Below are 17679 nucleotides of genomic sequence, written 5' to 3'. Positions count from 1 at the left end.
GCCTTTTCTAGTAGGGGCCAGTGTTCAAGGACTGCTTTTTTGATCAGAGGAGAGAACGGGTGATAGGTGTTGATGAACTTAACCCTATTCTCTACATCACAGTCACGTTGGGTAATTCTGGTTTGTTGTTCAGCGTTAATTTTGGGGTATCCTCTGTAAGAGGATATTTTGTGGAAAATAGACACTCTGTAAGCCAACTGAAATTTCAGGTTATCAAACAAATCCCTGTACCCAGACGAGGGGGTAATAGAATCCAAACGCTCAAAGAGCGTGAAGCGTATTGGATATATCACCTAAATACCCTCCATCCACACGGTCTCAATAGAGAATCTGAAATGTATTATTAATCCCTTCTAAATTCCACTTCATAGTGAATTATTTTTGTTTTTCATCAGGAGTTTAAAATCACTACCAAATAAGTTCTTTTCCTACACAAGGGTTTTTGGTTTATAGGAGATATTTCTGACATAAGTGTGTTAATATGAACGCCATTTTACTCTTTGTATGTAAACCTTGCTCTAATTACCTTTCTTTGTTTTTAGGCAGGAAAAGGAAGTTTCTCTGAAACCTGATAGGCACAACCAGCACTGAAATTATCACCGTGCATGAATTCAGCAAAGTCCCACCGTTAAAATGGCCGCCTGTATGCATGTGACATTTCCTCACAACCCTCCCTTTTTTACTTCACTTCCTGGATGGCTCCCACCTGCTCAGTACATTCATTCTGACATTTTTTGACCTCACCAAGATGGCGACTGCCACCATCACTTCCTGTCAAGTCAAAACATGCTCATTCTCTATCCCCGCCCTGCACATGCTCAGTACATTCATTCAGATATTTTTGACCTCACTAAGATGGCGATGGCCCTTCCCCCCATTCCCGCCCCTTCCCCACCCAATCAGGAAGTGCTTGACAGTATTTAACATCACTGCACTAAGCCACATGCACTTCCGGCCTCCTCCACACCTGACTAGATTTAGGACACAAGGTAATGGTGCCCTACAGTCTTCATAGACTGGGTTTCCTTTCTCCATCTCAGCTTATTGACCTGCTTTTTTGTCCTTAGGACGGGAGTCACGTGCTGACCCTACACATCGGTATGTGACCCCTAAAACTGTCTTTTATATCTTTTCTTTCTATATACCTTGCTATTCCTTAACCTATACCCTTTCTCAGTGGTTACTATAGGTACCGTTCCAGCAGCTGGATTACAAAGGCAAACCTATACCACTTATACACACACCTCAAAACCAAGGATCTAGGTATTTATACCTTATGCCTTAACATTTCCAAGAGCACCCCTTACACACTGCCTCCTTAGATGACCTCACTTTTATTCCCACTCCACTTCACTGTCCCCTAATGCCCTTTCTCAACACTACCTACACATTCATGCTTTTCAACTCCTTACACCTTCACTCTATTCCTCTGTTCAACCTCTCACATGTTCACCGTATCACACCACAATACATACTCACTGGCCTCACATCATTATAGATCCATACACACCTTCACAAAGGATGTATGACACTGTCCCCACCTTATGTATCACCTATCACTAGATTTTTGGTTTTATAATACTTCATAAAGTTTATTTATTGATTTTTGTTCTTTTATTGTATATATTGTAGTCATATCCCTGATGAAAGCTCGAGAAGTAGAGCTGAAACGTTGGATTGTAACACCACCCTTTTTTGGATTGTAACACCACCCTTTTTTTCACAATCAATAAAATCACAACAATTAAAGACTGTCGTTGAGAAGACTTTACTTTCATGTTATTAGTGTGCCGGGGTTACTCCTATACTTTAGTCTTGTTTTTTCCCAGAGCACCTAAGTTGGGGTTTGAGCCTGTCAAATCTATTTTATATTTGATCTATTTTAGACAGTTGTCTCCCCCTCTAAACCATATTTTCTCAATTTTTCATGGCCTCCTTCGGTGTCTTCTCCTTCAACGAAGAAGAAAGATCTAGTATTCTTTCTACGGTCAGAGAAACTGACAATTTCCTGAATATCCCTACCCGTGAGGTGAAATCGAGGGATTATGAAAAGGAATTGAAGAAACTTTCATCTTTTGAATTGCATGCGTATACTTTAGCTCAATACACGAAGGCACAGCGGATTCCGAGGGGACTCAGGGTCTCGTTACGACCAACACTCTTCAGTGACAATGAGGAATATTGTCAACTTTTTGAAAATATTCTAAATAAGTGCTCTATAGATTTAATGGTGTTGACCATCAAATTTCTCCAGGAGAATATACAGAAGGTGAAAGATCAGGTTGCTGCTATCGAAAATCAGTTGACTAACACCCTTTCTCCAACAGATCTCGCTAGCCTTAAGGCAAGAGCCAACAAAACTCTACAAGACTACACCAATGAACTGAAAACACGAAAAAAGAACAAGTTTCTGAGAGACCAGGACGACTATCTCAAAAACCAGGTCTATAGATGGCGGTATACCACACTTCCAGATGGTCCCCCCTACAGAAACCGATATGGCTCATCAGGTTCTATAGGTTCGGATGGTGGTCAAGTTGGACGAGGCGACAGAGGAGGACGCGGTGGGAAACCGCCCAAGTCTTTTTTCGACCCGCGCAAGAAACCCCCGGCACCTCCAAACACAGTTTCAGAGGAGGAAGAAGAAAAAACAGACGAGGACCCCCAGAGGGATACACGCCCCAATACTCGATCTCAGGTAAGAACAATCTTGTCTTCAACATCTCTACCTATTGTCTCTCACCTGCCGAGATCCGAGTTCTCCAGAGGGGCCTCTCATTCTGTCCCACTCCCTCCTTTGATCCGTTCCTCGTACACCAAGAGTTAAATCGTTTTTACCGCTCTTTGAGACTTAAGGTACATTTTGACAAAGATGGCGGAGACATAAACACCAACCAGGTACCTTTCTCCTCGGGAACCAGCACCCAAGAGACATTTATTCTTAAAGATCTCGGACTCAAGATCCCGAGCACGTTTCAACCACCTCGCCTCTATCATCCTGTCGAGACGTATATTTCACTTGTTAATGCTTCTGTGGATAAGTATATAGATGAAATCAAACATGGTAAATACCACCTTAAGCATAACCTTAATAGAGAAGAATCATTAGCACTGAAAAGTCTTAAAAACAACAAGGACATTGTCATAAAGCCTGCTGATAAAGGTGGCTCCATTGTAGTACTGGATAAGAAATACTATCTGTCTGAAATCCAGAGACAACTCTCTGACGTCATGACATACAGACCCATCCCCACGAATCCTATCTACTCCATAGAGAAAGATAGACAATTTGATCAACTTCCACTTAAATTTGGGTACAATTGATTCTAAACTGGCAGAGTATTTGCACAAACAAAGTCCCATAACTCCAGTCATTTATATACTCCCCAAAATACATAAAAATTTGGAAAAGCCCCCCGGTAGACCCATAGTGGCATCTACCGACTCTATCCTCTCACCCCTGTCAATAACCTTGGAAAAGATCCTCACTCCACTAGTACCAAAAATTCCATCTTATCTCAAAGACACCGGTGATTTTCTGAACCACGTTAGAACCCTCCATGACATTCCTTCCTTTTGTTTATTAGCCAGCCTAGACGTCAACAGCCTATATACTAGTATAGATCACGATCTTGGCATCGAGGCTGTCAGATGGTTCCTAGATTTACAATCCTCTCTTAGCGAACCCCAGAAATTGTTCTGTACCGATACACTCAAATTGGTCCTCAACAACAACTATTTCCTCTTTGAGGACCAATTCTACCTTCAGGCACGGGGTACCGCGATGGGGGCGAATGTAGCCCCCCTGTACGCTAACATCTTCATGTGTAAATTTGAGGCTGACTTTGTCTACACACATCATCTATATAGAAAACATGCTCTTACCTGGCTCAGATACATAGACGACATCTTTTGTGTATGGACAGGTGACACCAATAGCCTCACAGATTTTGTACATGACCTCAACCAGAGTATACCGAACCTAACCTTTACCTCACATTCCAACACACAGTCTGTCAGTTTCCTTGACACCATGATCTCTAAAACTGACTCTGGCACCCTTACAAGTGACCTTTACGTCAAACCTACAGACCGTAATAGTCTACTACACTGGTCCAGTTGTCACCCAAGACACGTGAAGATAGCTCTACCTAAATCCCAACATGACAGAATTGACCGCATAGTCTCAACACCTGATATCAGGCAAATGAGACATGACAAGATGACTGAAAAGTTTCAAACAAGAGGATACCCCAAAATTAACGCTGAACAACAAACCAGAATTACCCAACGTGACTGTGATGTAGAGAATAGGGTTAAGTTCATCAACACCTATCACCCGTTCTCTCCTCTGATCAAAAAAGCAGTCCTTGAACACTGGCCCCTACTAGAAAAGGCTTACCCGGGGATTGAAAATTTCCAAAATCCTCCTCTCATCTGCCATAAGCGGGTTCAGAACCTAAAAAACACTTTGGTTAGAGCTGACGTGGGCTCCCACTTCAAGACATTCAGGCAGAAGACATTTAGCACGGTGCGCAACGGAACCTTCCCTTGTTTGGGTTGCGCACAATGCACGAATGTTAGTAAAGGCGATTCATTCACCCATCCGAGGTCCGGCAAACGGTACAAGATCAATGGCTATTTTACCTGCAACTCAAATTTTGTCGTCTATTTAATCAAATGCCCATGCGGCCTAGGATACGTTGGGGAAACCACCCAGCATGTGAAAGACCGCATCTCCAAACATAAATCAACCATCCGGTGTGAGAACACACTTTTACCAATTCCTGCCCATTTTGTGGAAAATAGACACTCTGTAAGCCAACTGAAATTTCAGGTTATCAAACAAATCCCTGTACCCAGACGAGGGGGTAATAGAATCCAAACGCTCAAAGAGCGTGAAGCGTATTGGATATATCACCTAAACACCCTCCATCCACACGGTCTCAATAGAGAATCTGAAATGTATTATTAATCCCTTCTAAATTCCACTTCATAGTGAATTATTTTTGTTTTTCATCAGGAGTTTAAAATCACTACCAAATAAGTTCTTTTCCTACACAAGGTTTTTGGTTTATAGGAGATATTTCTGACATAAGTGTGTTAATATGAACGCCATTTTACTCTTTGTATGTAAACCTTGCTCTAATTACCTTTCTTTGTTTTTAGGCAGGAAAAGGAAGTTTCTCTGAAACCTGATAGGCACAACCAGCACTGAAATTATCACCGTGCATGAATTCAGCACAGTCCCACCGTTAAAATGGCCGCCTGTATGCATGTGACATTTCCTCACAACCCTCCCTTTTTTTACTTCACTTCCTGGATGGCTCGCACCTGCTCAGTACATTCATTCTGACATTTTTGACCTCACCAAGATGGCGACTGCCACCATCACTTCCTGTCAAGTCAAAACATGCTCATTCTCTATCCCCGCCCTGCACATGCTCAGTACATTCATTCAGACATTTTTGACCTCACTAAGATGGCGATGGCCCTTCCCCCCATTCCCGCCCCTTCCCCACCCAATCAGGAAGTGCTTGACAGTATTTAACATCACTGCACTAAGCCACATGCACTTCCGGCCTCCTCCACACCTGACTAGATTTAGGACACAAGGTAATGGTGCCCTACAGTCTTCATAGACTGGGTTTCCTTTCTCCATCTCAGCTTATTGACCTGCTTTTTTGTCCTTAGGACGGGAGTCACGTGCTGACCCTACACATCGGTATGTGACCCCTAAAACTGTCTTTTATATCTTTTCTTTCTATATACCTTGCTATTCCTTAACCTATACCCTTTCTCAGTGGTTACTATAGGTACCGTTCCAGCAGCTGGATTACAAAGGCAAACCTATACCACTTATACACACACCTCAAAACCAAGGATCTAGGTATTTATACCTTATGCCTTAACATTTCCAAGAGCACCCCTTACACACTGCCTCCTTAGATGACCTCACTTTTATTCCCACTCCACTTCACTGTCCCCTAATGCCCTTTCTCAACACTACCTACACATTCATGCTTTTCAACTCCTTACACCTTCACTCTATTCCTCTGTTCAACCTCTCACATGTTCACCGTATCACACCACAATACATACTCACTGGCCTCACATCATTATAGATCCATACACACCTTCACAAAGGATGTATGACACTGTCCCCACCTTATGTATCACCTATCACTAGATTTTTGGTTTTATAATACTTTATAAAGTTTATTTATTGATTTTTGTTCTTTTATTGTATATATTGTAGTCATATCCCTGATGAAAGCTCGAGAAGTAGAGCTGAAACGTTGGATTGTAACACCACCCTTTTTTGGATTGTAACACCACCCTTTTTTTCACAATCAATAAAATCACAACAATTAAAGACTGTCGTTGAGAAGACTTTACTTTCATGTTATTAGTGTGCCGGGGTTACTCCTATACTTTAGCTTTGGGTTGTAGTCACAGCTGTGATCCACTAGATCCCGACGATATGCTCGGTGTGAAAGGATAGTTTATAATCAATTTGAAAACCTGACCATTGTCCCTTATAATATAGGTCAGGTTATTAAACTCCGGGTACAAAACAATCCCATATGTTGTGTGGGGTATCTACCTAAACCAAATTGCACATCACAATTAGATGTTAATTTTCATGTATGGATTAATGGTAACACACTGTACTATTTGACCATATTAGTTTAATCCCCCTGGGGATTATGGTCAAACTGTACCATGTGTTACTGTTATATTTCCCTTCCCACTATTCTACAGTCTTTTTGGTGATGTACACCTATGTGACTAAACATGTCTGAAGAGATATGACAATTCTACCCCTCTGCTACTTTTTCCCGGTTTCTTGTCTGCCTGCTGTCTGCAGGAACTCAACGTACCTGCTTCCCGGTCTTCTATCCACCTATGGTCTTCAGTACCTCTGCTATCTGTACCTCACCTGCCTGCTGCACTGACGCCCGTGACCTGTGTGCCCATTCTGACCTTGAGCTTGGAGGATCCACCTCACCAGGTGAGCCTAATAATACCAATCTTACAGAGTAGAAGTTAAAAGCAGCTTCTAAAGGACTAAGAGCTGGTCATGTGAAACACCTACATTTTTTTTTTTTTACAAATTATATTACAATTGTTCATAACTTTGCAATGCCTAGAGGATAACTAGATAAAAAAAAGTTTCTCTTTAAAGAAATAAAACATGCAATGTGCTCATCCACTCTAAAATCCCTCAGCTCCTGCTCCAGTTCTAACCTGATCAGTCTGAACACACAGAAAATGACTTCTTACAAACAATTTTCAGCTGAGAAAGGATCAGAAAACAGACAAATCATTAAGAGTATTACTTCTTTGACTTTTTTAACCAAATTGAGCCCTTTAGAAAAAATATATTTATTGGACGAACAACCCCTTTAAGAAACACTTTTTGACTCAATTTTTTCTATAGATATTTCCATGTGTCTAACTTTTTCCAGCACATATTATTATCAATCCTATAAATCTTGTGGTCAGTCCGGTCTCCCCTGACGTATAAATAACGTCTTTATTGATCCCCCGATCGGAGCCTCGGCTTATCGCATGGGTCTGTTTCTCACCCCACATGGATCCTTTGCCCTGATTTGTAATTGTAAAAGAGATTGGCTAATGAAGGTTAGTCTGGAAGTCGCCTCCATCTTAAAATGCTTGACCACGCCGTGAGCAGAGCGGCGCGTCCCCGTCACATTCATCAGCCATCGCCGTATTCATAGGCGCCATTACGATAATCAATCTTTCTGCTGTTTGTGATTGGTGCTCAACACCTCCGGAGTCTCAATGTGTTCCAAGCGAAAATCATCCAAGTAGAAAATGGATTTCGCAGTCAGTCTCTTTATTTATATTCCGGCGCGGCGCTCCACATCCTTCACTTTGATCATGCAGATCTTTATTCCCCGACGCTTTCTCTCATCCTTACAGAAGATTCTATCTGGTTGTCTCTCGATTGATTGTGATGGTGGCGTTAAAAATGTGTCTCGTTCGGCGAGGTCCGGACCCTCCTTGTTAAACAACTGCATTTTTAAGCTGCGTTCATTTGCCACTAAATCTGCTTGAAAGTCTTTTTTGAATATCAAGAAGTAAAGAATTTACATTTTCTTCTTATGGGGAAGAATTGGACACAGAACGGAGGAGGAGGGAGTAGTCCTTTGTTCAGAGTAATAGTCCAATCTTCGCAGCAATTTATGACGGGGAGAAGAGAATTTAATCCGGAGGGGAATAAGAAAACTTTTGCGTTGATTTAAAGGCGAGCTCTGCTTGATTTACGGCATGTTCATAACTGAGTTATAGTTACCGGAAACATTCTCCTCTTAATGTTTCCCCAGGGGATTTCTAGGGCGGAGTTCCTCTTCAACTTGACCTCTATTAGTAAATGTGGTCACAGGAAAATTTATCTGCTATATAATAGACTGCCTCTCCATATTACACAGACTTGCTTTAGAAACCTCCCACTCCGACGCATAGAAAAAAGGCACACAGCTTTAGTTGGTTTTTTTTTGCTGCTTAAATGCAAAGTTAACAAACTTTCTAAATAGTCTTCATTAAAAATATTCTATTATTGTTGCTGCTGAATCTATAAGTGCTTTATCTAATGTTACCAATCAGTCAGTCCCTCTGCTCCTGACAACTCTCCACTCTCTCTTTCCCTCCTTTCAGTGTTAGGGATATCAGCATCATCGGGAAGAAAGGGTTGTACGTGAACATCCCCAACATGGAGAAGGGAGAAAGCATCTCAGTAAGGGCAAAGAAAACAGACTATAGAACAGGAGTAAAGTGTATAAAGAGGGAATAAGGGCATGAATGAAGCTGTGCTGATCTATGAGCTAATGAAGACAGCAGTGCTCTGGATATACACACACCTCACACTCCCAGAAGAGAAAAATCTGAAACTTGGATCAGGCTGCAAATTATATATCAAGGGCCTGAATATTAAAGTAGGTATGAAGATTGCAAATTGAAATTTTAATGACCAAATCATTAACATACCGAAAGTAAAAATCATATTTTTCCTTATTAAAGGTGTCCATAATCTTTAACGTCTTGAAAATACAAATGCTGGTATTAAAGGGGTTTCCGCTATGAGGACAACCTCTTCTCAATCCCTATGTTTCCCCCGTTAAAAATAATAACACTTATACTCACTTACGTTATTGATGACATTCAAGTGGTGTCGCATTGACTCTCCCTGGTATGGCATAACATTGTCGCGTCACGCAATCCCTGCAGCCAATCATCGCTGACCACTCTCCTTCGGACAAATCACATAAATCTTGAGGAAGTGGGAGCTTCTCAGGTTCTTTTATTTACGCCAGATGCTGTGATTCATCTATAGGAGAAAGAGTGAATCCAGTGCTCAATGGCTGTAGGGATTGCGTGACAATGTCACACGATCCCCGGGTAATCCAGTGATGACAGAGCTGGAACGACACCAGCTCCGGAGGTGAGTATAAGTGTTATTATTTTTCAAGGGGGAAACTAAGGGGTAGTCCGAATAATAGTGGAAATCACTTTAACAACAGCATTTGTTTCTTCAAGAGGTTAAAGATTATGGACACCTTTAGTAAGAAAAAATAAGATTTTTACTTATAGTATGTTAATAATTTAGTCAATAAAATTAAAATTTCAGTTTGCAATCTTCATACCTAATATTCAGGTCCTTGATATATAGTTTGCAGCCTGATCCAAGTTTCAGTAAGTTTGTGTACTAGGGTCCGGTTACTTTTGCCTGTAGCTGAACAGTGGGCCCCAGGAATCAATGTTACTGGTAGGCCTTTGCAAAACTTATCCAACACTGGACATATGCATAAGTAAGCGTCCGTCAGGGAAGGCTGTCATTCACCTAGCAGGACCGCCTACTGGAATTCTAAGCACAGAAGTCCAGGACTTGCCTCTTACTTCTTAGGGTCAGATCAGATGTGATGACATCTATGCTATATATTGCATTCATGTCCGTGAAGCTCGATGACAAATCCTACACCACCCGCTTTATCAGTTTCCCTCTCGAACATGTTATTAGTGTTATCAGCCTTTTGGAAAGAATGAGAAATGAGCTCGGCCCCCTATTGGCATCCACTAAGCTATGGTGAAGGTCAATGCTTTATGCCCTCCTGTCACATAATTGCCATTTATAACTCTGGAATTGATCACAAATCACCAAAGGTATAATTGCCAGTGACACCCGTCACCTTTTCATCTCCCGGAATGCATATTCAGAACATTGACACTTTTCCAGTTAAATGATAGATTTTTTTAAATTGTATCTGGAAGTGGAAAATGCAATATGGGATAAAAAAAACCTGCAATTAAGAGAAAAATATAATCTCAATTCCCGTGATGAATGGAGAGGTGACCTAGAAATGAGCGGCTTCTAGAAAATCTCACAAGTTCAGCCAAATATAATGATCTTTAAACAACCTTATAAATCATATGTATTGTTAATATTTAGTGCGGAAGCGTAAGTATGTGCACCCTAGGATGTACACAAGGACAGTATATGCAGCAGACAAAACATCTCATTCTAAAACTGTGCTCATTAATATAGATTAGTTTTCTGCTCTTGTTCTGGCTCTCCGCTCTTCTGTGCAAACATCATATTACAAATGTGACTGTTGGGGTTTATGTATTTGGAGAATAAAAATCATACTGGGTTGGAGTTTGGTGTAATTATTGACTGCAGCAGCATCCTAAACATTGTCATCAGAGATAGAAACATTGCTTCCTAAAAGCAAAGCTGAATCCAGGAACCGACTTATAAAATGTCCTGCCAGCGATTAACATAACTACTATAAGACTGCCCCTAAGTATAAGAATATAACTGCTATAATACTGCCCCTATGTACAAGAATATAACTGCTATAATACTGCCCCTATGTACAAGAATATAACTACTATAATACTGCCCCTATGTACAAGAATATAACTACTATAATACTGCTCCTATGTACAAGAATATAACTACTATAATACTGATCCTATGTACAAGAATATAACTACTATAATACTGCTCCTATGTACAAGAATATTACTACTATAATACTGCCCCTATGTACAAGAATATAACTACTATAATAGTGCTCCTATGTACAAGAATATAACTACTATAATACTGCTCCTATGTACAAGAATATAACTACTATAATACTGCCCCCTATATACAAGAATATAACTACTATAATACTGCCCCCTATGTACAAGAATATAACTACTATAATAGTGCTCCTATGTACAAGAATATAACTACTATAATACTGCCCCTATGTACAAGAATATAACTACTATAATACTGCCCCCTATGTACAAGAATATAACTACTATAATACTGCCCCCTATGTACAAGAATATACTATAATACTGCTCCTATGTACAAGAATATAACTACTATAATGCTGCTCCCTATGTACAAGAATATAACTACTATAATACTGCCCCTTTGTATAAGAATATAACTACTATAATACTGCCCCTATGTACAAGAATATAACTGCTAAAATACTGCCCCTATGTATAAGAATATAGCTGCTAAAATATAGCCCCCTATGTACAAGAATATAACTACTATAATACTGCTCCTATGTACAAGAATATAACTACTATAATACTGCTCCTATGTATAAGAATATAACTACTATAATACTGCTCCTATGTACAAGAATATAACTACTATAATACTGCTCCTATGTACAAGAATATAACTACTATAACTGCCCCTATGTACAGGAATATAACTACTATAATACTGCTCCTATGTACAGGAATATAACTACTATAATACTGCTCCTATGTACAAGAATATAACTACTATAATACTGCTCCTATGTACAAGAATATAACTACTATAATGCTGCTCCCTATGTACAAGAATATAACTACTATAATACTGCCCCTTTGTATAAGAATATAACTACTATAATACTGCCCCTATGTACAAGAATATAACTGCTAAAATACTGCCCCTATGTATAAGAATATAGCTGCTAAAATATAGCCCCCTATGTACAAGAATATAACTACTATAATACTGCTCCTATGTACAAGAATATAACTACTATAATACTGCTCCTATGTATAAGAATATAACTACTATAATACTGCTCCTATGTACAAGAATATAACTACTATAATACTGCTCCTATGTACAAGAATATAACTACTATAACTGCCCCTATGTACAGGAATATAACTACTATAATACTGCTCCTATGTACAGGAATATAACTACTATAATACTGCTCCTATGTACAAGAATATAACTACTATAATACTGCTCCTATGTACAAGAATATAACTACTATAATGCTGCTCCCTATGTACAAGAATATAACTACTATAATACTGCCCCTTTGTATAAGAATATAACTACTATAATACTGCCCCTATGTACAAGAATATAACTGCTAAAATACTGCCCCTATGTATAAGAATATAGCTGCTAAAATATAGCCCCCTATGTACAAGAATATAACTACTATAATACTGCTCCTATGTACAAGAATATAACTACTATAATACTGCTCCTATGTATAAGAATATAACTACTATAATACTGCTCCTATGTACAAGAATATAACTACTATAATACTGCTCCTATGTACAAGAATATAACTACTATAACTGCCCCTATGTACAGGAATATAACTACTATAATACTGCTCCTATGTACAGGAATATAACTACTATAATACTGCTCCTATGTACAAGAATATAACTACTATAATACTGCTCCTATGTACAAGAATATAACTACTATAATACTGCCCCTATGTACAAGAATATAACTACTATAATACTGCCTCCTATGTACAAGAATATAACTACTATAATACTGCTCCTATGTACAAGAATATAACTACTATAATACTGCCTCCTATGTACAAGAATATAACTACTATAATACTGCCCCTATGTACAAGAATATAACTACTATAATACTGCTCCTATGTACAAGAATATAACTACTTTAATACTGCCCCTATGTACAAGACTATAACTACTATAATACTGCCCCTATGTATAAGAATATAACTACTATAATACTGCTCCTATGCACAAGAATATAACTACTATAATGCTGCTCCCTATGTACAAGAATATAACTACTATAATACTGCCCCCTATGTACAAGAATATAACTACTATAGTACTGCCCCTATGTACAAGAATATAACTACTATAATACTGCCTCCTATGTACAAGAATATAACTACTATAATGCTGCTCCCTATGTACAAGAATATAACTACTATTATACTGCCCCTTTGTATAAGAATATAACTACTATAATACTGCTCCTATGCACAAGAATATAACTACTATAATACTGCCCCTATGTACAAGAATATAACTACTATAATACTGCCCCTATGTATAAGAATATAACTACTATAATACTGCTCCTATGCACAAGAATATAACTACTATAATGCTGCTCCCTATGTACAAGAATATAACTACTATAATACTGCCCCCTATGTACAAGAATATAACTACTATAATACTGCCCCTATGTACAAGAATATAACTGCTATAATACTGCTCCTATGCACAAGAATATAACTACTATAATGCTGCTCCCTATGTACAAGAATATAACTACTATAACACTGCCCCTATGTACAAGAATATAACTACTATAATACTGCTCCTATGTACAAGAATATAACTACTATAACACTGCCCCTATGTACAAGAATATAACTACTATAATACTGCCCCTATGTATAAGAATATAACTACTATAATGCTGCCTCCTATGTACAAGAATATAACTACTATAATACTGCTCCTATGTACAAGAATATAACTACTATAATACTGCCTCCTATGTACAAGAATATAACTACTATAATACTGCTCCCTATGTACAAGAATATAACTACTATAACACTGCCCCTATGTACAAGAATATAACTACTATAATACTGCCCCTATGTATAAGAATATAACTACTATAATGCTGCCTCCTATGTACAAGAATATAACTACTATAATACTGCTCCTATGTACAAGAATATAACTACTATAATACTGCCTCCTATGTACAAGAATATAACTACTATAATACTGCCCCTATGTACAAGAATATAACTATTATAATACTGCTCCTATGTACAAGAATATAACTACTATAATACTGCCCCTATGTGCAAGAATATAACTACTATAATACTGCTCCTATATACAAGAATATAACTACTATAATACTGCTCCTATGTACAAGAATATAACTACTATAATACTGCCCCTATGTACAAGAATATAACTACTATAATACTGTCCCCTATGTACAAGAATATAACTACTATAAGGCCGGGGTCACACTGGCGAGGAATACGGCCGAGTGAGAGGCGCAAAAAGCACGCATTAGACATGGACAAATGATTCTCTATGGGGTCACTCGCACCTGCCGTATATTTCTCATCCGTATTCTATGGGCCGTGGCAATTGCAGCATGCTGAGATTGTCAGCGTACTACGCCCATAGTATGCCAATGCAAGTCTATGGGTGCGCAAAAAATACGGATTACACACGGACCACACGTGTGACTTGCGAGAAATACGCAGGTCTTTTGGCTGGTGACAGGAAATGGGCCAATCCATCATCAGGAAGCCTAGACATGCAAATGAGCTCAAAAAGCGCTCCAGACATCCAGGAAGTACGCCTCCACGGAATACAGCAGCATCATGGTGTCCACTTACATTAATGTGGAAATGTTAATAGTCTTGCTGCAGGAGCGTCCCGAACTATGGGACCAACGTGATGCCCATTATTCCAACCGGGCAAGAAAGGAGGCGTCATGGAGGCGCATCTGTCGCCAGATGTTCCATGACTTTGGCGATTGGCCACGTGAGGAGCAGCATAAAATTCGTAAGTACAAGGCAAAACATGAGTAAACCTTAGCGCACAACAAAAAGGGAATATAGAATCAGCACCCCCTTCCTGTGCTTGTACTTTTTTCCTCATGAGGCCGTTAGATTTGGATGTGACACGTGGCTTCACACAGCCATAATTTGGGTTTAGGCCACAAGCTCCTCATCCTCCTAGACAAACAAATGATTAAGTATAGCTAATGAGACCCTGTGTATCGGCCCAATTACATATGCCATCATGGGTAGAAAGCACACCCCAGGAGGCCACATGCCTAGACTACTGGTAGCAAATGTGACCTATCAATATATGTGAAATTGATAATATTTCCTGTCACATTGCAGTGGAAGATGTGATGAAACGGTGGCGAAGCATCTGGGACCAATACCGCCGGGAACGCCAGCAGCGGTCCAGGAGTGGGGATGCTGGCTACGTGAAACGAAAATATATATATTACGACCGCCTCTCCTTCCTCGCCCCAATTATGGATCTGAGACCGTAAGTAGATACCTCACACCACATTACACAGATACTTTACAGGGCCAAAAATATGTATTTATTTTTGGCTCTGTTCTATTTCTGCACAGAACTCAGTCCAACTTTACGGACAGAGGCACTGGCTCGGAAACCGACCCCATCATTGATCCTGGGTCTGCAGGGGAAGAGGTGGCTGGCCCATCTTCTCCCCTTACTAGGAGCAGGGGTGAGGAATCAAGTCAGGATGTGCCATTGTCTGCGCCTCAAAGCCCATCACCAGGACCATCTGGTGCTGCTGCTGCATCAGCACCAGCAGAAGATCAGGGCAATAACAGCAGCAGCCCAACTGGCCACATCCGGGGCTCCCCTCAGCCTGCTGCCACATCCCGGCGAGGAAGAAGCCGAAGACACCAAATACCTGCCCCTGATACCCGCACTAATGTGGACACTGGGGTCCTGAATTATTTAGCCAGAGTTAATACTAATGATGGGGAGGAGGCATACTCTTGCAGCCTGGCCAATTATCTCCGTGCCCTTTCCCGTGAGGTCAGGCTCCATATTAGAGGATGCTTTCAGTTCCTGCTTGATGCCTGCACATACCCCAATACGCCCTACGAACTATTTGAATACATTGAGAGGTGGCAGCTTTCACCACGAAATCTCATGTGCCTTAGGCACCCCCCACAAATGCAAGCTCAAGCAGGATCTGAGGATCCTCAAATACGTGGGCCTACACCTCACCCCCTTCCTCCCACTACCCAACCTTCTATTCAGCAGCCACAAATGTCAGCCTCTAGCCAACCCCACCAATATGGCCACTTGTACCCACCCAGTGTTGGAGGCTGGTCCCAACCTGGTTGGGGACGATATCGCTATCTTGGTGGGTATGAGCCACGTGCCTAGCACAGCCAACAAGATGCCCCTCCCCATCATTACTCTGGCCAGTACCCACAACATTCCCAGGAGGCAGGACAATTCCCACATCATGGGCAACAGTATGGCCCCACACAGGGCGATGTTGGCCACAGTGTCCAGCAGCACCCACAGGCTGCTCTTCCACGTTCCCCTTCCCCAACCCATGAGGATTTATAAGTCTGATGGCCGTAGATGTCCACTGCGGTTTCACTGGTGCTCCAAATACAAAGGAAAAAACAGGTGTTCTCCATCACCAAACTTTGTTTAAAAATTTAACATTCAAATTTTTAAACAATGTTTTCCAATCATATTAAGAATCCATCATGACAGGCAAAGCTACCTCACGCCTTTCAGACAGATATTACATGTCTGTACAAAAGAGAATATTTAAATGCGCTATACTGTAAAGTCAAAGGATGAAAAGACACTACTCACTTGCTAATGCCTAGGAAAGGCGTGCTGGCCTTAGTGAAGTAGTCACCTTTTTTGCAAGCAATCTATAGTAACAAATCAAGGCGACCAGCCTTCAGAATATCACACGCTCTCTATGTCTTAACAAGTGAGTTTTGTTTTTTCATCCTTTCCAGTATAGCATGGTTAAATATTCTCTGTTCTACAGACAGGTAATATCTGTCTGAAAGCCGTGAGGTAGCCTTGCCTGTCATGGTGGAATATTTCTATGATTGGAAAACATTCGGAAGAAATGTGAGTGTTATCTTTTAGCATTAATTTTGTTTTTGGTGATCACCTATTTTTTGCCTTTGTATTTAAATATTCTCATGCAGCAATGTTGTTATTGCCTAATGTTTTTTTGGGTTATGTTATATAATGTTACTTTTCAAAAAAGTTTTATAATGCAAAAAGGGCAATTTGGCCCATTGTCAAAGTTTTCATATGGCAATATTATGTTTGCCTTTAAGAAAAAAAAAGCAAAAAGGCAAAACTAAAAATTTGTCTACTACAGTTAACGTCTCTGTGTGATTTCTCAAAAACCCTGTCAATATACTAACATATGCTAACCAATGCAATGAAACAGTCATAGAATCATAAGGGGTTGAGTAATATACACTCACTGGCCACTTTATTAGGTACACCATGCTAGTAACGGGTTGGACCCCCTTTTGCCTTCAGAACTGCCTCAATTCTTCGTGGCAGAGATTCAACAAGGTGCTGGAAGCATTCCTCAGAGATTTTGGACCATATTGACATGATGGCATCACACAGTTGGCGCAGATTTGTCGGCTGCACATCCCTGATGCGAATCTCCCGTTCCACCACATCCCAAAGATGCTCTATTGGATTGAGATCTGGTGACTGAGGAGGCCATTTGAGTACAGTGAACTCATTGTCATGTTCAAGAAACCAATCTGAGATGAATCGAGCTTTATGACATGG

General features: G+C 40.1%; 1 protein-coding gene across 9 annotated transcripts; it reads left to right on the top strand.

Moving 5' to 3' along the window:
* The first annotated feature begins 627 nt into the window (after positions 1-627).
* Positions 628-16610, top strand: LOC141092294 (uncharacterized). 9 transcript variants are annotated; one of them, XM_073578299.1, is made up of 6 exons: positions 628-989; positions 2328-2698; positions 5170-5890; positions 6872-7015; positions 15237-15390; positions 15480-16610. In XM_073578299.1, the coding sequence occupies exons 4-6, from the start codon at positions 6910-6912 to the stop codon at positions 16270-16272; spliced, it is 1053 nt and encodes a 350-aa protein (XP_073434400.1). In that variant the 5' UTR covers positions 628-989; positions 2328-2698; positions 5170-5890; positions 6872-6909; the 3' UTR covers positions 16273-16610. The 9 variants fall into 9 exon arrangements, 7 of the variants coding, with proteins under 7 accessions (XP_073434400.1, XP_073434396.1, XP_073434403.1 ...); XM_073578295.1 differs by having other exon boundaries at positions 1068-2698; XM_073578298.1 differs by lacking the exon at positions 628-989 and having other exon boundaries at positions 996-2698; positions 5170-5616; positions 5695-5725.
* The last annotated feature ends 1069 nt before the right edge of the window (positions 16611-17679 follow it).

This window comes from Dendrobates tinctorius, unplaced genomic scaffold (assembly GCF_039654945.1).
Source record: "Dendrobates tinctorius isolate UK_male_01 unplaced genomic scaffold, ASM3965494v1 ptg000059l, whole genome shotgun sequence".
Lineage (NCBI taxonomy): Eukaryota > Metazoa > Chordata > Amphibia > Anura > Dendrobatidae > Dendrobates > Dendrobates tinctorius.
The sequence above is the reverse complement of the archived record's forward strand: the minus strand, read 5'-3'. Positions and strand labels throughout refer to the sequence as shown.